At 42.1% G+C, this 25,710-nt stretch overlaps 1 protein-coding gene across 4 annotated transcripts in view; it reads left to right on the top strand.

Moving 5' to 3' along the window:
• PDGFRA (platelet derived growth factor receptor alpha) overlaps window positions 1-25,710 on the top strand; it is a 65,363-nt gene that overhangs the window by 23,899 nt on the left and 15,754 nt on the right. For 3 of the 4 annotated variants that reach the window (XM_055294672.2, XM_063611222.1, XM_055294673.2), the window contains exons 2-16: window positions 1,514-1,574; window positions 3,852-4,169; window positions 6,411-6,671; window positions 7,711-7,841; window positions 10,072-10,243; window positions 10,335-10,524; window positions 13,341-13,456; window positions 15,044-15,170; window positions 16,190-16,383; window positions 17,185-17,279; window positions 17,495-17,627; window positions 20,048-20,152; window positions 20,539-20,649; window positions 21,323-21,476; window positions 23,307-23,473. In XM_055294672.2, the coding sequence (XP_055150647.2) occupies window positions 1,526-1,574; window positions 3,852-4,169; window positions 6,411-6,671; window positions 7,711-7,841; window positions 10,072-10,243; window positions 10,335-10,524; window positions 13,341-13,456; window positions 15,044-15,170; window positions 16,190-16,383; window positions 17,185-17,279; window positions 17,495-17,627; window positions 20,048-20,152; window positions 20,539-20,649; window positions 21,323-21,476; window positions 23,307-23,473 (2,323 nt within the window). In that variant the 5' untranslated portion in view covers window positions 1,514-1,525. Of the gene's footprint in view, window positions 1-1,513; window positions 1,575-3,851; window positions 4,170-6,410; window positions 6,672-7,710; window positions 7,842-10,071; window positions 10,244-10,334; window positions 10,525-13,340; window positions 13,457-15,043; window positions 15,171-16,189; window positions 16,384-17,184; window positions 17,280-17,494; window positions 17,628-20,047; window positions 20,153-20,538; window positions 20,650-21,322; window positions 21,477-23,306; window positions 23,474-24,570; window positions 24,967-25,710 lie in introns of those variants that run through there. The other variant, XM_055294675.2, reaches the window with a different exon arrangement.

Here is a 25,710-nt window from a genome sequence, read left to right as displayed (position 1 = left end):
CGTGGTGATTTTTGGGGGGTTATGTTAAAACTGGGGGCTCTGCCCAGGCCCCTCAGCGTGGCTTCTTGAGTCAATACCTGGGTACTTACTGGCCCTAGCACCTACAAGTTCATTCACAGTTCCTTCTCACTGACTTCACCAGTGACCACTATCAGTGACTTCAAGGGAGAAATGAGGGGGGGAGATAAAATAAAGTGAATGGGGAAGAGATAAAGAAGAGAGGTCTTTTCACAGTTTGCCAGAATAGTCTCTTCAGTGGTTTTACCCCAGGGCAACAGGGGCCCCCTTTTAATTTCTTTCTCTCTTTTAATTTTCTTTTCCCTTCCCTCCTTTCTTTTTGCCCACTTTTTGCCTTATTTGTGTCTTACTCAATTTCCATCTCTTTCTCTACTTCTTCATTCCCAGATTTGGCTGTAGAAAATTAGAAAGTTCTTGAACTTGGTTTGCACGGGTGCTTTTACTTTAACATGAAAGTGAATGATCAGCCTCCTTCTAATTTTATCCTAGAGTCTACTGCATCGCTCCTACCCCCTGCACAGGAATTTAGTCACACTTATCTCTCCCACTTTCTCTCTCTTCTTCACTTTCTCTATTGCTCCTCCTTTCATGCCTGTGCCTGGTTTTCCGTGCCCTGGTTAGCCTGGCTTGGGATCCAGCAGGTTCTCCAAGGGTTCCTCCGAGAACCCGGGCTGGGTGCCCAGGTCTGAGCCTGGTATGTGCCTCAGTATCACAAAGCCCTCTTGTAAATGACATCCATTGTTGGAAGTTTCAGAAATTCTAAGTCAAAATGGCACTTAAATATTAAGATATTTACTCCAACCTAAGCAACTTTTCTAAAAGTTGTAGAGGGTGTGACCTCTTTATTAATTGAAACATGAAAATCAGCTCAAGTTTGGAAGCTGAGAAAATATATATATATGTGTTTATTTGTTTGTTGTTTGAATTCTTAATATAAATGGTTTAAAGGACCATTGAAACCTGCGTGCAATCACAGAAGGTTTTGGCTTCAGGCAGCTCCCGCCATGATCTTGGGGCCCCATTGATTCCTTTTTTTTTCTTTTTTTGAGACGGAGTCTTGCTCTGTCGCCCAGGCTGGAGTGCAGTGGCGCAATCTCGGCTCACTGCAAGCTCCGCCTCCCGGGTTCACGCCATTCTCCTGCCTCAGCCTCTCCGAGTAGCTGGGACTACAGGCGCCCGCCACCACGCCCAGCTAATTTTTTGTATTTTTTAGTAGAGACGGGGTTTCACCGTGGTCTCGATCTCCTGACCTCGTGATCCACCCGCCTCGGCCTCCCAAAGTGCTGGGATTACAAGCGTGAGCCACCGCGCCCGGCCCCCATTGATTCTTTCATCTTTCAAGCGTCTTACTGTTTGAACCTTGAATTTTAACCTGGGACATGTTTGACTAAAGTGATGCTGTTAATATTTTCTGTTGTGCAAAACACAAAGAGAACTAGCCTCCAGAGTTGTTTCTATTTGCTAATGATGTTTCTGTTGACTTTGACTTTTCTAGTTTCCCAGAGCTATGGGGACTTCCCATCCGGCGTTCCTGGTCTTAGGCTGTCTTCTCACAGGTACGGAGCCCAGTCATCTCTGAGTTCCTTGTTTGGGTGTCTGGTTTTCTAAGCTTTGTGCTGCGTGGGTTTATTACCAGTACTCCGCATACACAGTCCAAAAGAGTGAAAAGAAATAGAAAACTATAGGACGTTATCCAGAATGACCACAAACCTTCAGTTCCCGTTGCTGTATTGCACTTAACTCCATTTCAAAGGGAATGCTCTCCAGTGGCAGTTTTAGTACATATATAATGTTGCCATTGAAATGTTGTTAGTAATAATGTCTAAATTTACTTACTACTCTCTTCCTTTTCCTAGGACAAGGCTTCTATTAGAGCTGGATTAGATAAATTCAGGAATGGTCAGCTGTGGGAGGTGGCACATCTATTGTCCCAGCTCCTTGAGCAGCTGAGGTGGGAGGATCCCTTAAGGCCAGGAGTTCAAGGTTGCAGTGCACTGTGATTATGCCTGTGACTAGCCACCACACTCCAGCCTGGGCAACATAGCAAGACCTCACTTAAAAAAAAATGTTCAAAGGAAATAAATAATAGAAAATTCTTGCCCAAGAAATCATACTTGTCTTAAATCATAACTCTCCTGATGAAAGACGCTTACATTGCTTCCGAATCTCAGAGTCACCTTTATCTTCTCTAGGAATCAAATTGATAGATGAATGTTTGGCTCTTGGAAAATCTTTAAAACTTTCCCACCGAAAGGGTCATTGGGGTAATTTGTTGAAGTGTGTATTGGACTGTCTTAGTTTTCCTCCAGATATTTATGCACTGCAGATGTTCGCCATGAAACCAGTGTTCTTCTGTTCTGAGGAGTTAGCTCAGCCCGTTAGTGTCTTTGTCTTACCCATTTGGATATGGTAGAATTGAGCAAGACCAGAGAGTCAACAGTTCTAAGCTCCACTAAGTATACCCCATCTACAGAGTAGTAGGTGATCCAGATGTACTTACAAATCCTATCTTAACAAGCTTTAGGAATTATAGTGGTCATATGTTGAAGTTGGGTGGGAGTCTCACACCAGGTTCCAAGGGAGATTACAAATCATTAATTAATAATTAAGTCATAATATCTCTTCTATCAGTCTTGGGTTTCTTGTTTTCCAAGTTCTGTGCTGCATGGGTTTATTATCTGAACTCTGCGTACACAGTCCAAAAGAGGGAAAAGAAATAGAAAACTACAGGACGTTATGCAGAATGACCACAAACCTTCAGTTCCTTTGCTGCATTGCACTTACTCTATTTCAAAAGAAGTAAGTGCAATTTCAGTCTAAATAAGCGAGACTGAAATTTGAGCTTCAAAGATGAACTTAGAGTTTTCACTCTTGGGTTTTACTTACCAATTGTGAATTAAAATCCATATCATCTGGCACCATTGCACTCCAGCCTGGGCGACAGAGCAATACTCCATCTCATAAAAATAAATCAATAAATAAACAAATAAATCCACATCATCCTGCTTTGGCCCTGGAAGTCATGAGGGAGAGACGGCATGCCCGAGGGCCATAAGAAATGGAAGATGTGGAATTCCTGAGCACAGATGTGCTTTGTGTTTCTTCAGGCCGTGTTCTTGCCTCCATTCTCATTCCATGTGGGTATTTTTTTTTTTTTTTTTTTTGAGACAGAGTCTCTCGCTCTATTGCCCAGGCTGGAGTGCAGAGGCTCACAGCAGCCTCAATCTCCTGGGCCCCAGTGATCCTCCCACCTCAGCCTCTGGAGTAGCTAGGACTACAGGTGTACACCAGCACGCCTGGCTAATTGTTTTATTTTTTTTACTTTTTGTGGAGACTAGGTCTCACTATGTTGCCCAGGCTGGTCTTGAACTCCTGAGCTCAAGCGATCCTCCCACTTCCACCTCACAAAGTGCTGGGATTATAGACATGAGCCTCTGCGCCCCAGCCTCATCTCATTTTAAATAAAGGAAACCTTTGCAGTGACTGTGAACCATAAAGAACCCATATGTGCTTGAGCTCATGCCATCTTGGGATATTTTATGGTTACACGTAAGAGTCCGAAATATGGAATTGGAATCAGACATCCTCTGTCTGTTTGAGTGTTTGGAGGGGTGAATCTAGTGGGGCTTGGTGGAGCTATTTGGAACATTTGCTGCTCTCAGCAGATGCAGTGGCTGTCATAATGGGGGACCTTTCATGGGCATCCAGGCTAACGGATTTTTGTGTAGAAATGGTCATTGTTCATCTAAGCTGCTACTGTTGCTTCTCTCAGTTATCGAGATGAGGCTGTCCTTTCTGACTGCATCCTATTCAGAGCGTGCTTCCTTTTGCAGGGCTGAGCCTAATCCTCTGCCAGCTTTCATTACCCTCTATCCTTCCAAATGAAAATGAAAAGGTTGTGCAGCTGAATTCATCCTTTTCTCTGAGATGCTTTGGGGAGAGTGAAGTGAGCTGGCAGTACCCCATGTCTGAAGAAGAGAACTCCGATGTGGAAATCAGAAATGAAGAAAACAACAGTGGCCTTTTTGTGACGGTCTTGGAAGTGAGCAGTGCCTCGGCGGCCCATACAGGGTTGTACACTTGTTATTACAACCACACTCAGACAGAAGAGAATGAGCTTGAAGGCAGGCACATTTATATCTATGTGCCAGGTGAGTTGGCTGGGTCCCCAGGACCAAGCTTCTTCTCTTCCTGTCTCTCCTGTTAAATGTACTAAGGTTTTAAACATATATATAAATAATATTTATTGCGGGAAGTTTGAAAAATGTAAGCAAACACACACAAAAATCATTTGTAATATTATCAAGAAATATTCATTGTTAGCATTTCAGAGCTGTATTAAGTTTGGAAAGTCATCTTTGTTATGACATGTCCTGTACTGATACTGTATAAACAATCTGAAATATACTCATCTCTATTCAGTTCACTCAAGTTGCACACATACTCACAGTGTGTCCAGCACTGGGCTAAGTGTTGCGTACACAAAAATTAATAGGTAAGCCCTGTCTTGGAGTTGCTGATAGTTCATTATAATATCTTCCAAATAAACACTCGATTTTTCAGATTCACTATCAACATACATTTATTCTCAGAGAGTTGGAAGGAGTTTTCTTTTTCCTTTTAAAAAAGTTGCATAATATATATTTTTTTCCTTTTTTTTTTTTTTTTTTTTGTAACAGGGTCTCACTCTGTTGCCCAGGCTGGAATGCAGTGGCATGATCATCATAGCTTACTGCAATCTCAACTCACCTGGTTCAAGCGATCCTCCCACTTCAGCCTCCCCAGTAGTTGGGATTACAGGCATGCACCACCACGCCCAGCTAATTTTTATATTAGTTGAGACAGAGGTTTCACCATATTGACCAGGCTGGTCTTGAACTCCTGACCTTAAGTGATCTGCCTGCTTTGGCCTCCCAAAATGCTGGGGTTACAGGCATGAGCCACTGTGCCTGAATTTTTATTTTTACTTTTGTAGAGATGGGGTTCCACTGTGTTGCCCAGGCTGGTCTCAAACTCCTGGGCTCAAGTGATCCACACCCACCTCAGCCTCCCAAAGTTCTGGGATTACAGGCGTGAGCCACTGGGCCTGGCCTACTCCTGCATTTTAATTAAAAGGACAAAAGGCTCGAGCACAAGTGATGGCAATTTCAGTATGCAGTTGGGTAAATGAAAAAGGACTATGGCTAGAATCCTTGGTTTTAGAACAAAACATAACCGTTTACGATTCTTGCCATCCTTGCTGTTTTGGCATAGGTGTGTCTTCCTACCTTTCTGCCTTTTCTTTTTCAGTTTTCAATGGGCTTCTCTTCCTACCCTCTATAACTACGGTGTCCCCAGGGATCTAGACCCTCTTTACTTCTTTCATGATACTCTTATTCATATGAACCTTCCTTCTTAACAATTAAAAAAAAACAAAAACTTTGTTTTGAAAAGGGAAGGTATTTAGAATGTCACTCCAACTTCATTCACACTTAGATTCCTTCAGGAAAATCCTCTAGGTGTGGAGGGATTTTCCCCTGCTGTGAAGAGAATGGTAGGAACGTGAATGTGTTAAAGGCACACGAGTCCCTGAAGTGTTAATCCGTGTAAGATTGTCCAAAAATTCTTCTTGTTCCAGCACAGACGCCATCCAAGTAGCCCCTGCATCACTGTCTGACAGAGATCTTTTTATTCACAATAATGGAGATTTAGGGGCCCTTTCTGCAGCTGATGTTTGAGACTGTTAGAACTTCTTACCACCACTGTAGCTTAAGTAGCTGTTTTTCTTTTGGAAAGGAAATTCTCAGGCTCCTTCTCCTTCTTTAAATTTTTTGTATTTCTCAAAGGATTACTTTTTAATAAACAGATTTCTGTGCTACTTTTCAATCATACTGACTATAAGTGATGAGTTTTTAAAAGCATTTCATAATAAAACTAGAAATATTTTTTCCTGTTTTAAACAGAGTTGGATTCTATTATTTTATTGTTCATTTTTGTTTTTAGTTGTTTAAATTTTGATTTAGATTCCTGGTTAGTGTTTATTTATTTATTTGTAGAGATAGGGTCTCTCTGTGTTGCCCAGGCTGGTCTCAAACTCCTGAACACAAGCAACCCTCCCAACTTGGCTTCCCAAAGTGCTGGGATTACAGGCATGAGCCACAACTCCTGTCCAGTATTGATATTTACCATCAGTATTATCCATCAGGAGACATGCAATTTGGTATTATTCATACTTAAAAATCACTTTGTAGCTGTCATGATAACTAATGCCGGTGGGGCAATTCTTCTGGATATATGTGTAAAGGTGAACCTCATACCTAATATCAATAATGCCAGTGGGATAGTTTTTCTGGATTTATGTGTAAAGGTGAAATTAATGTCTAATAGAGTCTTCATTCTTTTTTAAACCACAGACCCAGATGTAGCCTTTGTACCTCTAGGAATGACGGATTATTTAGTCATCGTGGAGGACGATGATTCTGCCATCATACCTTGTCGCACAACTGATCCCGAGACCCCGGTAACCTTACGCAACAGTGAGGGGGTGGTACCTGCCTCCTACGACAGCAGACAGGGCTTTAATGGGACCTTCACTGTAGGGCCGTATACCTGTGAGGCCACCATCAAAGGAAAGAAGTTCCAGACCATCGCATTTAACGTTTATGCTTTAAAAGGTACTTGTATCCTCTCCTTCCTTCTTTAAATAAGAGTAACAGGCAAAATCATCAGGTGCATGTAGGATTTTTTTTTTCTTTAAATCATCATCACTGGTGATCCTAAATTCTGATTTGGGGATTTAGGACCCCAGCTAATACAATGTCAGGGTGACCTCTGTGGCTATAATAATAAGCTTAAAATTTATTAAAGGCCAAAGCTTGATTACCCACGCAAGATTTCATGTTTCATCAGTTGACTTGAAAATACTGTAAGGAATTCTTTTCTTACATAAGCCTCTTACTTTCATTCACATTCCTGACTATGGCGGTCCTAAAAACAAACATACACCCAGGGGGTTAGATGCCTAGATTAATTTTAGTAATTTAAGAAAAGTGATTTGAAGAAAGTAGTTTAGACTTCAACCCTTTGATGTCTGCAGTTAGTACGCTTGGGGAAGTATAATACATGCTGAGGTCAACAGATATTTCCTGAACACTATTCTACGTGGAGGAATGGGTAGCAGCAAGAGTACACTGTTTTAAAATCAGAGCACAGCTAATTTTGTGCCAGGCACTGTGCTAGGTTCTGGGAAAGTACTGAGAATAACTGAGGAGCAGAGTGGAAGAGAAGAAGAGAAGAAACAATTGGATAGAAACAAAGTGTCTAGAGCGGTGTGGATCAAGATAGAAACAAAGTGTCTAGAGCAGTGTGGATCAGCAAAGGTTGGTTGATTAAATGAATAAATTTATTAGTCAAGGTGATCGCAGATGAGTATAACCATAACTAACCCACTGCTGAGGAATGTGGTGTTCTGTTTGATTGGAATTTATTTTTATTGTTATTATTTTGTAATTCTGTATTATAACTATACGCCTAATTGTTGTACACCATCTCACAATCAAGTCTTGTGAGATTTTCCAAATTTTATCTTGATCAAACTGGTTTGCAAATTATTTTTCAGGGTTTTCTTAAAAAAAAAAATAACAACACCCAAACTTTATAAGATCCTGGCTATCCTATGGATTTTTAGGCTCTTGTATTTGCTCTTTTTTATAGCAACATCAGAGCTGGATCTAGAAATGGAAGCTCTTAAAACTGTGTATAAGTCAGGGGAAACGATTGTGGTCACCTGTGCTGTTTTCAACAATGAGGTGGTTGACCTTCAATGGACGTACCCTGGAGAAGTGGTAGGTACCCTCAAAACGTGCAATGGCTTGGAGCAGAGTAGCAGGGCTCAGAAGACCTGCATTTGAGCTCCGTCTGTCACTGATGGGCACATCACTGAGTTTCTCTAGACATTAGCTTCCCACCTCTGTGATGAACACATTTGATTAAATGGCCTTTAGAGCTCCTTGATCAATGGGAGAGTTTGAAATGATAGTTCCTGGACCAGGCCCTTCAGAATACGTAAAGAGTGTGCAGTAAGCCTTCTTTTTCAGAAGTCAGACAGAAAGGAAGGTTCTCTGGTTACGAGATATCAACCGAAAAATTAGAAGAGCAAAAAAACCACTGGATTTTACTATTGCGGAGACAGTGATTGATTCTTATTGTCTTGGCTTCTGTGCCCTGAGGTTTGATTCATCTGATATTGTTGATTGCCTGCACCCCTTCCTCTTCTGCTTTGTTGGCACCCAGGACAATGTGTCTTCCTGTTCCGCCTCCTATGTGCCTGACCTTTGCATGGCTCGCCTTCAGTGAACAGTTATCATGTAATCATTCAGCAAAGGTTTAATGAAGTTTGCTCAATCCCAAGCACCGTACCAGAAGCTGGTTCAGTATTGCAGGAAGATGGGAAGAGGGGAGATGGAAGTGGGGAAGGGGAGCCACCATGCTGCCTCTTGGTCACTGGAGATTTACACAGAGTCTCAGTCATTCTAATGCGTTGTCACTAAGTGTGTAAGACAGCCATGTGAAAGAGGCTATGAATGCCCAAATGTAGGAATGACTAATATTCTTATGGAGAACAAAAACGAGATATATATATTTCTTCCCTCCACTCCTGACTTGTAAATTTCTGCTCCCTGTTCTTTTAGGCATTTGACAGCTTTCTGTCCTTCTATCCATTGATCTCCTCCCTTTTATCCGTTTCTCTCTCCCGTGCATTTGCCGCTGCTTTTCATTTGTCCTGGGGCATCTGATTGGAAGTTGGGCATTTTCACTATTGCCTCACAAACTTCACCCAGTGAAGGGACATTTACAGTCTAACAAATGTACATCTTCCCTGAAATATGAAGTGATTTGGTTCTTCTGTTCATACTTGACTGACTTTAATCCTTAACACATAAACACTGCTTTTTATTTATAGGAGACAGCAATTTTTTTTTCCAAACCAAAGTACATGCTATTTGGCTTACACATATATAATCAAAGTATTGTTTCATACAGTATGTTTTTTCCAATTATGAAAGTAATGCAGGTTTATTGCAGAAACTTTGTAAAATATGGAGAGACAAAGGAAAGGCTACTTCCCAGAGCATCCTGTTTATATTTTAGGGAGATAAAGCTTTTATTTTTCATTTGTATTTCTTTCTTTCTTTCTTTTTTCTTTTGTTGTAGAGATGAGGGTCTCACTGCATTGCCCAGGCTGGTCTCGAACTCCTGGGCTTAAGTGATCCTCCCACCTTGGCCTTTCAAAGTGTTAGGATTACACATGTGAGCCTCTGAGCTTGACTGAAATAAAGCTCTTAAGTATTTCTTATCCATAGATAAATATTGAATAATTAATAGGTGTTATTCTCTAAACAGTAATTTATTACATTTTTTATCCTTCAGCAGTATAGCACAAACACTTTATATTGTCATTAGCTGTCCTTTTAAAAAATGGGCTGGGTGTGGTGGCTCATGCCTGTAATCCCAATACTTTGGGAGGCTGAGGCAGGAGAGTCACTTGAGGCCAGGAGTTTGAGATCAGCCTGGGCAATGTATCGAGACTCCGTCTCTACAAAAAATTTTTAAAACTTAGCCAGGTGTGGTGGCATGAGCCTGTAGCCCCAGCTACTCAGGAGACTGAGGTTGGAGGATCTCTTCAGGCCAGGAGGTTGGGGCTGCAGTGAGCCATGATTGTGCCACTGCACTCCAGCCTGGGCAGCAGAATGGGATTCTGTCTCTAAAAAATTAAAAACAAAATAAAAAATCTCATGATTTTCTAAGCAGCTAGCTTTTCTTCTTTAGGTTTTATCTTTTAGAGCAGTTTTAGGTTTACAGCAAAATTGAGTGAGAGGTACAGAGATTTCCCATGTGTTCCCTACACCCACACATGCGTAGCCTCCCCCCTTGTCAACATCCCTGCCATCCAGTTGTTATAACTGATGAACCTCCATTGACACATCCATGTCACCCAGAGTCCATAGTTTACCTTAGAGTTCACTCCTAGGAGCGAGCTTTTTAAAAGTTGGTTTTCTTCCCCTTTTGCTGTAGAAAGGCAAAGGCATCACAATGCTGGAAGAAATCAAAGTCCCATCCATCAAATTGGTGTACACTTTGACGGTCCCCGAGGCCACGGTGAAAGACAGTGGAGATTACGAATGTGCTGCCCGCCAGGCTACCAGGGAGGTCAAAGAAATGAAGAAAGTCACTATTTCTGTCCATGGTACATTCTGCTTTCTAAAATGTCAGTCGTCCATGCTGCTCGGGATCCATATGTGGTAATCATTATTTAATGGAAACTCTTCCCTGTACAGAGAAAGGGTTCATTGAAATCAAACCTACCTTCAGCCAGTTGGAAGCTGTCAACCTGCATGAAGTCAAACATTTTGTTGTAGAGGTGCAGGCCTACCCACCTCCCAGGATATCCTGGCTGAAAAACAATCTGACTCTGATTGAAAATCTCACTGAGATCACCACTGACGTGGAAAAGATTCAGGAAATAAGGTAAAGAAACTCTCTGCCCAAGTATGCCTTTTTTTTAGTGTGCATCAGAGGCGGACTGAGGTTTGTGTGTGTCTTATAACCCAGACCCAAAGTCAGTCTAGAAAATGTAACAATCTGAGTTAAGAGATGCTTGAAATCACATCCCTTTAATGATAACATTGCAATGTGGTATTAGTATGCTGGTAAGTATTTAATGAGAAGATGAGGAGAAAGAACTAAAAGCTCTGGCCCCTGGGGAAAGACAGGTCACTGGATTCAGCTAGGATGGAAGAAAGGAAGTAAAATTGGACTCACCAGGATTGAATAGATTGAATATATTCCCTGATGTTCATCATCCATATTGCAAGTAGACATGTACGGTGATTACACCCATGAGGCAGTTATCACATCACCTTACGTGAAAGTTAACATCATAGGCTTAATCTGGAACCCATTTGCCCTAATTGAGGACTCCACAGGAAAGAAGAGTAGAGCCTGGCTAACTTTAATCAGGAGAGACATGTGCAGTGAGTTGCTCGGATCCCTACCTTTTAATCAGAATGGTAGATTGCTCTCATCTCTTAACTGGTGGTGGAGTTTTGAGTGAGTCACCCCTCAGCCACAGTTTCCTCATCTACAATGTAGGATAAAGAATACCTTATGTCCTTCAAGGCAAGGAGTTGGATCAGATGATATCATGAGGCCTCTTGAGGTTTTAAGCTGTGATTAGAACCCAAGAGTCAGAAGGTACATCTCGCAGCACCCGGCTAACCAGCCCTATACTTTTGTCAGAAATCATCTCAGAAAGACAAAGTCAGTCCTGTATTTCAAGCCTTCAGGAGGAGGAAGAACAGAGCCTTTCTCATCAGTTCAGTTAGCCTCAGGATTTGCTTTCTTCTTTCTGAGCTAAATTCCACATGTAATTGAGAAGCAGTGTCTGAGAAAATGGAATTTTACAACCCCTATAGAATAGTAAAGGAAAAATGAAGTGGGATACTGAATCTGGAAGGCTTTCTGTTGACACAAAATGAAGGTGTACAACAAGGAGGGCAGCTTTCCACAAGGAACTTCCATGAGGCTGTGCAGCCAGAGAGGAATAGGGCAACCCTGGTACAGCCAACACCTCCAACACGTGTGTGAGCACTGTCTGCAAGCCATAATCCACAGCAATGACAGGACAGGCTCTCCAACTGAGTAGTTCTGGAAAGCTGCCTTTTCCTTTTAGTGATTCCGGGATCCTTCAACGTGTATTTTTTAGTTTCTGTTAGGAGCCAGTGAATACAAAGATGAACATGGTAGATGGGGGATCTGGCTTCCTGGAGCTTAAAACTAGTGTACCCACTGGTTTTCTTGGCCGAAGAAGTGTAGACAACAAATAGCAGAGGATAATTTGGTCAGCATTCCAATGTGCCCCAGGGGACTCTCTAAGGAAATGCAGTCCTGGGGGCACACCCAGTATGGTCCAGCCTGCTCTCTTCATAGGTCTGAGTGCCCCAGCATTTGCAAAGTGTTTGGAGCCTATGAAATGCTTTCACACATACAATCTCCTTTAATTAACTCTCACAATGACTCTGTGCTATGCGTACAATTATCACGTTTTACACATAAGGAAACTGAGGCATGGAGAATTGTAATAACGCCCGAGATCTTCTCACTCCATGACCAGTGCTTTTCTTCTCCATTCCAGTTGCTTTTTCACACTGTGATGATTTATAAAGGACAATCAAATGGGCACATACTATATTTACGCACGTACATGCACACACACACACACACACACACACAACCAGATGTCATTTATAATCCATGTAAAATATTTTTGGGGAAGCTTCTCTTTAATAAAGTTTGAAGAGGCATATTTTTTCTAACTTTTTTTTTTTGAGATGGAGTCTTGCTCTGTCGCCCAGGCTGGAGTGCAGCGGTATGATCACGGCTCACTGCAACCTCTGCCTCCTGGGTTCAAGCGATTCTTCAGCCTCAGCCTCCTGAGTATCTGGGATTACAGGCGTGTGCCACCATGCCTGGATACTTTTTTTTTTTTTGTATTTTTAGTAGAGATGGAGGTTTCACCATGTTGGTCAGGCTGGTCTCGAACTCCTGACCTCAAGTGATTCACCCACCTTGGCCTCCGAAAGTGCTGGGATTACAGGTGTGAGTCATCACAGCCAGCCTATAACTTTTTTTAAATAGGTGATAGAATCCCATGCTTGAAAACTAATCAAACAAAAAGAGAATGCATTGTAAGAAGCCTCACTGTACTCCTGTCCCCAACTGCCCAGTTCTCCCCACCTCCCCACAGGGAAACATCTTTATTAGTTTCATTAGGTTCTTATGAAACCTTCCAGAGTTTCTTTAAGCAAAATACAAGCAAGTAGGAATGTCATATCCTGCGGACTGCTACATACCAATACGTAGAAAGTGTCCTCATTCTATCCTCCAATGGTATTCCACTGTTTGGCTGAACCACCTAAATGATGGCTACCTAGGGGAAGCAAGTATTTTTTAAAAAAGGTAAAAGTCAAAGGTTTTTATTTTTTATTTTTTTAAAGAAAAGCTGGTAGGCTGTGTTTATTCATTCAGAAGTCAGGCCCTGGCTGAACTGATAGCTCTTGGAGAGGGCCATTGCTCATCTCTGAATGTCTGGTTTTCTCTTGTAAGAATTGTGTGTATGATCCAGACCTTCAGTGTGTGCACTGTATATTGAGAATTCCAGAAGAGATGATATGGACAAGAAAAAAAAGATGACTTTACTTTTTACAGTAAAAATAAAACAAACTGAAGAGTACAATTGTTTAAACAATTGGAACTTACTTAGCTACTGCTTGTTTTTTAAAAAGGTATCGAAGCAAATTAAAGCTGATCCGTGCTAAGGAAGAAGACAGTGGCCATTATACTATTGTAGCTCAAAATGAAGATGCTGTGAAGAGCTATACTTTTGAACTGTTAACTCAAGGTATGTAAAGGGAATATAAAGATAATGCTAGCCCTGTAGATGAGTATCTTCCAAGGAAAGCCTGGCACTTTTCTCCCAGGTCATGGAAGAAAAGCAATACTTAGGGGAGAAGGAGTGTCTGCAGATGTCACATATTGGGGATACCTCTGTTGGACTCATGAATTCAGGTATTTCTGGGAGGTTCTGGGTTACTCTAGAGTAGGCGAGGAATCCCTAGGCTCCACTAGCTTTCTTTATTTTTGTAGAGATGGAGTCTTGCCATGTTGCCCAGGCTGGTCTCCTGGGTTCAAGCTGTCTTCCCACCTTGGCCTCTCAAAAGTACTGGGATTACAGGTGTTAGCCACTGCACCTGGCCTCCACCAGCTTGCTTAGCACCTGCTTCTCAATCTGAGAAGAAAGAAGTGATACTTTTTGGTCCAGATGACCTTAGATTGTTCTGGAGAGTTTTGCTACAAGTTTTCCTTGTAGACATTGTACATTGGTCCTTACCAGAATGGAGTGCCCAAGTCTGTTTACATTGAGGCTCAGCACCTATCTGGAGTCCCAGCCATGTGCCAGGTGCTGTCTGAGGTGTGCTCATGTGATCCTCACAGTAAAACCTGTGATAGAAGCATCACCGTATATCTAATTTATTTGACCACAGATTTAGAAAAGAATCTTTAAAACCTAATAACATACCACAGATGCATTTTGGTAAATGCTGCTTTAGATTATACTTTAGCTGAATCCATTAGTCGAATCCTAAGCTATAATATAATTTTAAGAACCTCCTTGCCTTTCAAGCCAAATAACCAAAGGACTTTCTCTCTCTTTTTCCCTCCCTCCCTTCCTTCCTTCCTTCCTTCCTTCCTTCCTTCCTTCCTTCCTTCCTTCCTTCCTCTCTCCCTCCCTTGTTCTCTCTTTTCCTTTCCTTTCTCTCCTTTCTTCCTTCCCTCTTCCCTCACTCTCTTTTCCTTTCTCTCCTTCCTTCCTTCCTTCCTCCCTCCCTCCCTCCCTCCCTCCCTCCCTTGTTCTCTCTTTTCCTTTCCTTTCTTTTTTCCTTCCTTCCTTCCTTCCTCCCTCACTCTCTTTTCCTTTCCTTCCTTCTTTCCTTCCTTCCTTCCTCCCTCACTCTCTTTTCTTTTCTTTTCTCTCCTTCCTTCCTTCCTTCCTTCCCTCTTCCCTCACTCTCTCTTTTCTTTTCCTTTCTCTCCTTCCTTCCTTCCCCCTTCCCTTCCCTTCCCATTTTTCTTCTCACCATGTTGCCCAGGCTTGCCTCAAACTCCTGGGCTCAAATGATTCTCTTCCACCTCAGCCTCCCAAGTAGCTGGGGCTACATGTGTGAGGCATCACAACCATGGACTTTTCACTTTCTTCACTCCAAGTTAAAAACATCACAGGGATAAATCTCAAAACACCAAAACTGTGAAAATGCTGCTAACCATGTGGGTCTGTCTAAACTGGAGTGTTACTTGTACAACTGGTTTCAGCCCCTCCAGAGTGGTTTGAATGCCACATGGATGAGTTGTGAACTCATATTCCACCTTGTAGTCCCACATGTTCTGGGACACAAACTATTCCATTCTGACTTCTTTCTGCCTCTTGCAGTTCCTTCATCCATTCTGGACTTAGTCGATGATCACCATGGCTCAACTGGGGGACAGACAGTGAGGTGCACAGCTGAAGGCACGCCGCTTCCTGATATTGAGTGGATGATATGCAAGGATATTAAGAAGTATGGAAAACAGATGTGTCTTCTTCTTTCGTGGTCAGAATCTTTCTCCCTTGACACAAATGATGTCAAATACATTTTACTTATTGACTATAAGATAGGGTTTTGGGTGTGATAGCTTCAGAGTATGTATCTTTTGTCACGAATAGCTGTCAGAAGAAGGTCCAGGGCTCTCATTAGACCTTCAAAACGTCTCCAATCTAAAAAAAAAAGTGAATTTTAAAAACCAGTATTATAAGAAGATTTTTACTACCCTGGCTCACATATCTTATTTGGTGAACTTTGTTTGGTAGTCGGACTGCATGTAAACATAAATATGACTGCTTAGTCTCTTATCTGCCCATCTGCTGTTTGGTGCGTTAATTCGCCATTCCCTCCTCCTTCCCCGCAGCCCTCAGCCTTCTTAAATGGGCACATGAGCGGTGTGTTTACACTTTATCCATGGTAACTGGTTGTGTTCAGAAGCCTCAGTTGTTTCTTCCTCTAGACAGAGACTCCTCATCTTAACTTCTCCTAGGGCTAAGGACAGACTTGGATGTTAACTGGAGTTTCTAGTAGATTCCAGTGTGGAGCAGGAATCTAGGTCTTATAACTCAATCTGAGGATCATCGCAACCCTGGTGACACCTTAGTGGCTCTTCCCAGTGTGGACGTTGAGAAGGGAGGGCTCCAGGCCTTTTTGAAGGGGTGGGAGATTGAGATCATTAAATATGGTTGAAATTGAACTGTTCAGTTTGCTCATAGGTTCAAGATTGGGGAGTGGTAGTCATATTTTATTAAACTTGTTCATCTCTGCCTGCTATGTAAACACTTAGCTTTCAGTTGTTCATGTGTGAGTTATTCCATCTTCAGCACATGCAGACAAGTTTTAATGTTCATCTGCATGTAAAATAAATCAGTGTGTATTGCCCCAAAATGTAGACAAGGTCCCAACTCCTTGCCACCTTAGAGTGTTCCCATGGCTCCACTCATTGCCATGACTCTCAGGAATTGGCCCTATACTTAGGCCCTTTTTCTCTCTAGATGTAATAATGAAACTTCCTGGACGATTTTGGCCAACAATGTCTCAAATATCATCACGGAGATCCACCCCCGAGACAGGAGTACCGTGGAGGGCCGTGTGACTTTCGCCAAAGTGGAGGAGACCATTGCGGTGCGATGCCTGGCTAAGAATCTCCTTGGAGCCGAGAACCGAGAGCTGAAGCTGGTGGCTCCCAGTGAGTTGCTCAACAGTCAGGACAACTCATCAGCTGAGCTGCATCTCCCCCAGGCGGAACTTTGAATCCCAGATAGCGGTCATATAGAAATGAAGGTCCTAAGGCAGAAATTCAGTTATGAATGCTCTTAAAGGCATTTGGGACTTTGTTTTATTTTGTTTTGTTTTTTGAGACAGTTTTGCTCTGTGGCCCAGGCTGGAGTGCGGTGGTGCAATATTGACTCACTACAACCTCTACCTGGGACTTTGTTTTAGATTCAGATCCAAAACTGCATTTTTGCAGAGGCCCCTCAACATTTTGCTTGTCTAATAATATAGCTACAGTCTCTACTTTGAATGTCTGTGTATGTGGATGGAGTGTGGGGAAGAAGCATCTTCTGTCTCATTGCTCCTTAAAAGATGGATGAAGCCAAAAGCAATATAAGCAAAACGCAACTTACAAAATAAACTTTGTAATAAAGCATATGAAGTAGAGGTGTCTGCCCATATAGTAGCTGTCAATTGCATTTATCCTATTCAAATTCTGTCCACAAGGTTACCGTTGGAGCAACTTTGGAGAAAATACTGAGTTCTCCTGATTGAATTTTGTCCCCTTCTTGTATAAGGAAAGAGTTGATGTAGTTTCCTGGGTGTAGATGGTTTGAGAGATGGTACTGTCTATATCTAAAATGAACCAGGCAGCCCTCACACTTCCCCACCAGCAGTGAGAGATTCCTGGCTCAGACACAGCCACACTACCTTGCTGTCCCGGTGCATGTCTGCCAGGAAACTTTTCATTGTGCCCCTCTCTCTTGTCACGTAGCCCTGCGTTCTGAACTCACGGTGGCTGCTGCAGTCCTGGTGCTGCTGGTGATTGTGATCATCTCACTCATTGTCCTGGTTGTCATTTGGAAACAGGTAGATATTTTCTCATAAAACTAAAGATCTTTGAAGCCAATGAGAACAAGAATAGCAACCTAGTTCAGTGCTTGGCACAGAGAAGGGGCTCAGCAATTACATGTGGAGTAAACGTTGTTGGACTCTACTGTGTCCAGTCACTGTGCTGCTTCAGTGAAGCTCTGGTGCACTGGGACTTTGGTAATTCACCAGTTACCTGTCCTGGTCATTTATAGAAACCGAGGTATGAAATTCGCTGGAGAGTCATTGAATCAATCAGCCCGGATGGACATGAATATATTTATGTGGACCCGATGCAGCTGCCTTATGACTCAAGATGGGAGTTTCCAAGGGATGGACTAGTGCTTGGTAAGTTCCATGGGGTGACCTCCCAAGACTCCCTTTTCCCCTTGCACACAACTTTACAATTTATAGGCCTTGGTAGAATAGAGATCTGAGCTTGTGCTTAGTAAGAACTAGGCAATGGAAATTTGCTTTCAGAAATACATTTCTGTCTTGACAATAAGTTAATTGGATCATTGCAATGACTTTTTAAAATCTCTTTCCATAACAAATTATAGCTAAGGAAAATTTTACAAAGGGAGAAGAGAATATGAAGAGGGCTGGCAAAGATACCCACCAAAATTGATTTTCTTTAGAAATGACACAAATTGAAAATGAGATGAATTTCTGTGACTAAAAATGTGCAGATGAGAAATGAATGAGGACAACCATGAAATGTATTTTGATTCAGTACATTCTGAAGATGCATTAGATACTCCTTTTTATATATTTGGAATATGAAATATAAAAATATAGGTACATTTTAAGGCAAAATATGTAAAAATAAGCAAGCCAACTTATCACAAGCATTTCAAGTATTTCAATCCTGGGCTGAGACCAAGTATATGAAGCTTTAGTCCAAAGGAGTATTTCTTTTTTAAATCACATTCCTAATGAATGAAAGCAAGACAAAGGCAAATGAAAGTAGAGGTAGAGGTTGTGTTATGATGAATGATCTAACAGTATATATGTTAAAGAATGACCAATGCAGGTTTTAATTATCCACCTGTCTCATTGCAAAATACAGAAGAGTTTAAGTCTTCTTAGAGAGTTAGGTAAACTGAAATCAAGCAAGGCACCAGAGTGAAATCACCTTTGCAAAAATTGTAACCTAGGAAATTATGACAGTGAATGAGATATGACCTAACCAACTCCATTTTGCTTTAGCCTCCAAGTTGTCTTTGTTCCTTCCTGGGCATAGGCCGAACTAACTTTGAGAGAAACTTAGTTTACAGTTTGACTTTGAAAAAAAGACAATAATAGCCCTTTGCCAAAACAAACCCTCTTCTTGCCTGGGAACTAGACTGCCTTTGTGGGACTAACAAATTAGCTACAAGATTAGAAAGTACGGTTTAGGGGTCACTGTTGTAAAACCTGAGGTCAGTGCTTGAGATATTTTGGAGACCCTGTATTTCGATGCACCAGCTGACACCACCCAGGTCAATAAACTGGCTCATCTGATCTTGTGGCCCCTACCTAGGAAATGACTCAGCGCAAGAGGACAGCGTCAGCAACCTGTGATTTCATCTTTGACCCAACCAATCAGCAGTCCCCATTTCACCCCCTAACCACAAAATCATCCTTAAAAACCCCATTCCCCCAGTTTCAGAGACACTGATTTGAGTAATAGTAGAATAGTAGAAATTCCCCCAGTTTCAGAGACACTGATTTGAATAATAGTAGTAATAGTAGAATAGGTCTCCCGTACAGCTGGCTCTGTGTGAATTAAACCCTTTTTCTATTGTAATTCTCCTGTCTTGATAAATCGGCTCTGTCTAGGCAGCGGGCAAGGAGAACCCATGGGGCGGTTATAAGAGCTGCCCCCAATTTCACATATTTATAACTAAGCTTTCTTTATTTTCCTGCCTATTTCCCAAAAAGGGATGAGGAGCTTAGGGAGTTAAAAAGTAGTAAAATATGCGGAAAAGGGCATAATTCCCATTATACCAAGAGGCATTGCTGGTGAAGCAATACCTTTCCAGGTACGATTTTCAGTAACACAGACATGCAGTAAGAGGCAGTGTTGGCTGTTAGTGTCTTTTATGAGCCAAGTCTTTCCCTGGCTTGGCTATCCATGGTGAGACTGACACCCCGGGAAATGTTTCTCTCAGGGTGAGCTCTTTCAGGGTGGGACAACAGCTTCAGTGTCTTTACCTATGTCTCCTCCCAACATGAAGCTAATTGCTGTGCTCTTGGGCATGTTTAGCTCTTGGTAGAGTGGCTTTTCCTAACAAATAGGGAGCAGTGAGCCCAGCCTGAAGTTTTTATTTAGTCACTCCTTGGAATCAGTGATATTTTGAATACTGAAGTATTTCCAGTGGCTAGTAATTTACTAAGACAAAAGATGCCCCTGTTTGCATATGGAAAACAGAAGGGCAGAGAACCAGGGGGTGTGGGTGAGAGCCCCCGAAGGCAGAGGATCCCAGGGACTGGCCCAGCACGGAGCTGGTAGACAGCGCGCTCACACCAGGGAGGGCTGCACCCTCCTTTCTCCCGTCTGTGTTTTCTTTCCCTTGCAAATGTTATTCGACAAAAGCAATTATGCTAATTTCCTTCCCTGTGGGCTCAATTCCGTTTTTGACACGATGACTTGGAGGAGTCATTATGCTTACTCCAAACAGGAAAGACACCCGCCCAGCTGTCCACCCGCAGAGAGCTGGCTAAGGTGCAGAAAGCTGAGGAGGCGTCTGGAGTTTTTGGGTGTTAATGATTCTGCCTGCCCACAGGTCGGGTCTTGGGGTCTGGAGCGTTTGGGAAGGTGGTTGAAGGAACAGCCTATGGATTAAGCCGGTCCCAACCTGTCATGAAAGTTGCAGTGAAGATGCTAAAACGTAAGTGCTCCTTCCTGGGGATTTTTTGAGCACGGGGATATTAAGGGAATTTCTCAAAATCATACAGCTAATAAATAAGACATTTAGGACTAGGTCCTGATTATTTTGACTCCAGGTTTTATGTGTATTTAGATTAGGTTTATTTAGATTGCTCTTGCTGCCTGTATGTTGGAAAATTAAGAGCTTGTTATTTCCAGTGACTTCTTTTTACTAGAAAGACCAGGAATTAGTTATTAGCATTGAGGCCAAGTAGCTGTCTGCTTCTTTTAGACTTTTGGTAAATAGAATGATATCCAATCACAGGATTAGTCGTGTTCTTGGTTTTTTTCTGAGAACAGGAAGTTGGTAGCTCAGCTGGACTGATATGTGATTTATTCTTTCAACAGCCACGGCCAGATCCAGTGAAAAACAAGCTCTCATGTCTGAACTGAAGATAATGACTCACCTGGGGCCACATTTGAACATTGTAAACTTGCTGGGAGCCTGCACCAAGTCAGGTGGGCTCACTGACCTGGAGTGAGGGAGGGTTTTCTTTTCTTTTTTTTTTTTTTTTTGAGACGGAGTCTTGCTCTGTCACCCAGGCTGGAGTGCAGTGGCGCGATCTCGGCTCACTGCAAGCTCCGCCTCCCGGGTTCACGCCATTCTCTCGCCTCAGCCTCTCCGAGTAGCTGGGACTACAGGCGCCCGCCACCACGCCCGGCTAATTTTTTGTATTTTTAGTAGAGACAGGGTTTCACCGTGGTCTCGATCTCCTGACCTCGTGATCCGCCCACCTCGGCCTCCCAAAGTGCTGGGATTACAAGCATGAGCCACCGCGCCCGGCCAGGAGTGAGGGTTTTCATTGGACACATGTGGTTGTGAAAACTGTTCAATCAGGCTTAAATCCTCCACTCTCCATCCCCACACATGGCAGGGAATAGAAGTCCCTTGAATGGAGCTGACTGGTCCCTTGAATTGATGGAAGCTCATTGTTTTTTGAGCAAAATCGATTGCTAGTCCAGTCATAGCTATTCATGGCTCTTTTAAAAAAAAAAAAACAAAAACAACAACAACAACAAAAAACTTTTTTGGTATCTTATTTTTTTCTGCCCCATATGGTCTGCAGGACAATTCATGGCTTTTCTGTTCTTCATTTTCATACCCATCTCCTAACGGCTTTTGTGCTCATAGGTCCCATTTACATCATCACGGAGTACTGCTTCTATGGAGATTTGGTCAACTATTTGCATAAGAATAGGGATAGCTTCCTGAGCCACCACCCAGAGAAGCCAAAGAAAGAGCTGGATATCTTTGGATTGAACCCTGCTGATGAAAGCACACGGAGGTGGGTGCAAAGAGAGACATTGCTGTCTATCATTATCTTACAGGCATCACAAATGGAAAGACCCATGTCCTGATAGATATCACGTCTGCAGGTTCAATGCCCAAGGTAGCAAGACTTAGAGTCAAACCACCCTGTCCAGTCATTCCATGATCATGCAGAGAGATGCATGATGTCTAAAGGTGTTTTGGACTGGGGTGTCACATGGGAAGGCCTTGCTGATAGGTTTGAATGAGAGTGAGTTAGAATGACTCTGGGAGCTCTTCTGCTATTTACCTGTGATCCACTTAGACCTATAAAATGCAGCTCTGGCCAGGGATGCTTGAGTTCTGGAACCTTGCGAGAACTGTCTGTGGATCTCCAAGCTCGAGGTCCTTGCTGAACCTGGACCTATAAATGACGCCAACGACAGTGATCCCTACTGCAGAAATCTCCTAGTGGCTATAAAGAGCTCTGTAGATAAGAAGTTCTGTAAGATCAGAAAGTACAATGAATTCACTTCATAATAAATTACTTGGTGGACACCAAATGGGTGCTAAATTGATTAGGTAGAAGGAATTGTATGCCCAAGCCACATGGCCACATGGCTCAAGTTCCAACCAAGGCTGATGAGTTGAAAAACTAAGAAAGAATAATAACAAACTTAATGTAGTGAATTCTTCAAACTTTAAGTGTAATGGACTTACAGGTCCATGGGAGCACAGCCACACTGTCTTAGATATGGCTCTTCAGGATGTGCGGGCTCCTGCGAAAGATGTGCAGGGAACTGGCTCTGAAAACAAGTGAACAGTAATCATCATGGCAGCTGACATTTGTGGAGTCGTTTGTATGTGCCAGATGCCATGACAAATATTCCCCTAGTCTTTCCCATCTTTGTCAGTGGGATTCATTCTATGTCTTCTGAAGAATGCTTCCTTGACCCCCAGATCAAGTCATTTTCCTTACAAGCTATTGAAACCTTTCTTCTTCACAGCACATCTGAGTTTGAGTTGATCTGTGTATTTATTTTGTTTGTTTGTTTTTTACATTTCTTTTTTTCCCTATTTAAAAAACATTTTATTTCCATAGGTTTTTGGGGAACGAGTGGTATTTGGTTACATGAGTAAATTCTTTAGTGGTGATTTGTGAGATTTTGGTGCACCCATCACTGGAGCAGTATACACTGAACCCAATTTGTAGTCTTTTATCCCTCACCCACCTCTCACTTTTTCCCCCTGAGTCCCCAAGTCCATTGTGTCATTCTTATGCCTTTGCGTCCTCATAGCTTAGCCCCCACTTATGAGTGAGAACATACGATGTTTGGTTTTCCATTTCTGAGTTACTTCACCTAGAATAATAGTCTCCAGTCCCATCCAGGTTGCTGCGAAAGCCATTAATTCATTCCTTTTTATAGCTGAGTTTTATATATATATATATATATATATATATATATGTACGCCTACACATACGTATGTATAGATACACTGCAGTTTCTTTATCCACTCCTTGATTGATGGGCATTTGGGGTTGGTTCCACATTTTTTCCATTGTGAATTGTGCTGCTATAAACATGTGTGTGCAAGTATCTTTTTCGTATGACTTCCTTTCCTCTGGTAGATAGCCAGTAGTGGAATTGCTGTGATGCATGTATTTGTGTGACTGATTAATGCTCATCTCCTTGACTAGATCACCTCATGTCAAGGGTGTGGATTGGTTTTGCTTTTACCCAGTTAGCTCCCATGCCTACCTCAGTACCTGGCACATTGTAGGTCCCCCAAAGTCATCGTCTACTGAAAGTGGAATGACCACTTCAGAAGGGCACCCTGGGTAAGATTTCTCTTTCTGTTTTTACAGCTATGTTATTTTATCTTTTGAAAACAATGGTGACTACATGGACATGAAGCAGGCTGATACTACACAGTATGTCCCCATGCTAGAAAGGAAAGAGGTTTCTAAATATTCCGACATCCAGAGATCACTCTATGATCGTCCAGCCTCATATAAGAAGAAATCTATGTTAGGTAAAAGTGTCTATACTCACTCTGGGTGTTGGGACTTTCCAGTGGTTTAATATGATACTTAAAGTATTTAGAGGGAAGTGTGTAGGGATGGTAAAGTGAACCTGGCAGCCCACGTGGTCTCTAAATGCAGGTCTGCACGACCAGTTCTGTGAGGTGTTTCCAGGTTTGTGGCCTGTAAATTGAAAAGAATAAAAGCTGACAATGTAACAAATTTTTTAAATTTTAAATTTAATAGTTTTAAAGAATTTTCCTGGTGTGTTCCTGCAGTAAACATTTTTTTAAAAAATAATTATTTATTCTGATATAATGAACTTCCTTTTTTTTGCTGTCTTTTTCTTTTTTAATGAAAATATGGTGATGGATTTTTTTAATGCCCTTACTTGGCAGAATTACAAGTTGGCTTTCTTATGTTGGTCCCTCACACTGCTTTTTTTCCCTTAAGTTTTAGAAGTCTCTGATGTCTATGAGTTCAGTAACGCTTGCTTTTACTTTTCCTAACATTCAATTTGTGATAGGAACTCTAGAGTAGATAATTTGCAGTTATATTTTCTGGACCAGCGTTTCTGTTGAATGTATTTTGAAGGTGGGTCTATCTGTTTTTCAAGTACGTGAATATGTGGCAGGGTTAAATTGATTTATAAACTCCAGGGAGTCCCGCTGATGCCTAGACCAGATGGACCACTTCACATCTGCTCGGGGTGGTTCCTCCAGAGCCCTGGACTGGTCACAGACCTGAAGTTGGAAGTCTGACATTGGCTTGTCCTGTGAGCTTGTGTTTTTGGGTCTGAGCCCTGCCATTAGTCAATGCAAAAAAGTGTTGAGCTGCCCTGGACATTGTTTTGGAAATTATTGATGTGCTCTGAATGTTTTCAGGGTTCTTAAGTGAAAGGTACAATCCATTTAAAAAAGAATGTGTTTGTTTTGCAAAGCTCAGTCCACAATATTTTCCATTTCTGTGGTTCCAAGTTCCATTCACTTCTCATTGCCAACTGGGTGAACTTCCAAGAACTTTTAAAAGATTAGCCAGCGAGAGTTATCGGAACCAGTACTTCCTCTCCCCTCCCATATTGTTAAAAATAGTTTACATTGCTTCCCAGGCTGGGCTGGTGGAGTTGGCACGAGACGTCAGAGGAACCTGAGTCATGCTCAGGCCCAAGCCCTGTTGGCAGGCAGACCACTGCTTTCTGGCCTTCTGTGGCTATCTGAAAAAATTGTGAATGGCTAGAGGTACTCTTCACTTGCTGAACATTTTCAAAAAGAATTGAGAACTTCTGGATTAAATTGCCTTCTTCCTCGAAAACCCTGGGACCCTTCCAGATGGGACTAACTGGGGAAAGTGGACAAGTTACAAACAAAGAAACTCAAAGCAAAGTCATTGGCACTGATCTCTAAGATGCTATCACATGTGATTTTATTAACAAATTATAAGCAAAGTACTACAAAGGTGGCTTTAAAAAGAAAATAAAGCAATTCACAGAAGCTACTTTTTCATGTAGCTTGTATGTGTGCTCCATGTATTTCATCATGGAAGATTTTAGTGTGTGTTTATGTGTATGTGTGTTTTAAAGGTAGCTGAGATGATTTGCTAATTATGGTTGAAAAAAAGAAATTTAGGAGGTAAACAAAATAATTATGTGTAAGATTGGTCCTTGTGGCTGTGTGTTTTGTGTGTGTGTGTATGTCTCTATGTGTTTTAGGCTGTTCTTCTATTGCTATAAAGAAATACTTGAGACTGGGTAATTTATAAGGGAAAGAGGTTTAATTAGTTCATGATTCTGTAGGCTTTACAGGAATCATGACACTGGTAGATCTGCTCAGTTTCTGGGGAGGCCTCATGAAGCTTCCAGTCATGGCAGAAGGCAAAGCGGTGCAGGCACATCACATGGCCAGAGCAAGAGCAAGCGAGAGAGAGAAAGAGAGAGGCGCCACACACTTCTAAACAGTCAGATCTTACAGGAAGTCACTTACTATTGTGAGGACAGCACCAGAAGGATGGTGCTAAATTGTTCATAAGAAATCTGTCCCCATGATCCATTCATCTGCCACCAGTCCCCACCTCCGATACTGGAGATTACAATTCAACATGAGATTTGGGTGGGGACACATATTCAAACTATGTCACATTGACCCTGGACCCTCCCAAACCTCATGTCCTTCTCACATTTCAAAATACAGTCATCCCTCCACAATAGTCCCCTCAAGCCTTAACTCATTCCAGCATCAACTCAAAGTCCAAA

Source organism: Symphalangus syndactylus, chromosome 10, assembly GCF_028878055.3.
Source record: "Symphalangus syndactylus isolate Jambi chromosome 10, NHGRI_mSymSyn1-v2.1_pri, whole genome shotgun sequence".
NCBI lineage: Eukaryota > Metazoa > Chordata > Mammalia > Primates > Hylobatidae > Symphalangus > Symphalangus syndactylus.
Note: the sequence above shows the minus strand (reverse complement) of the source record. Positions and strands in the feature narration are given on the sequence as shown.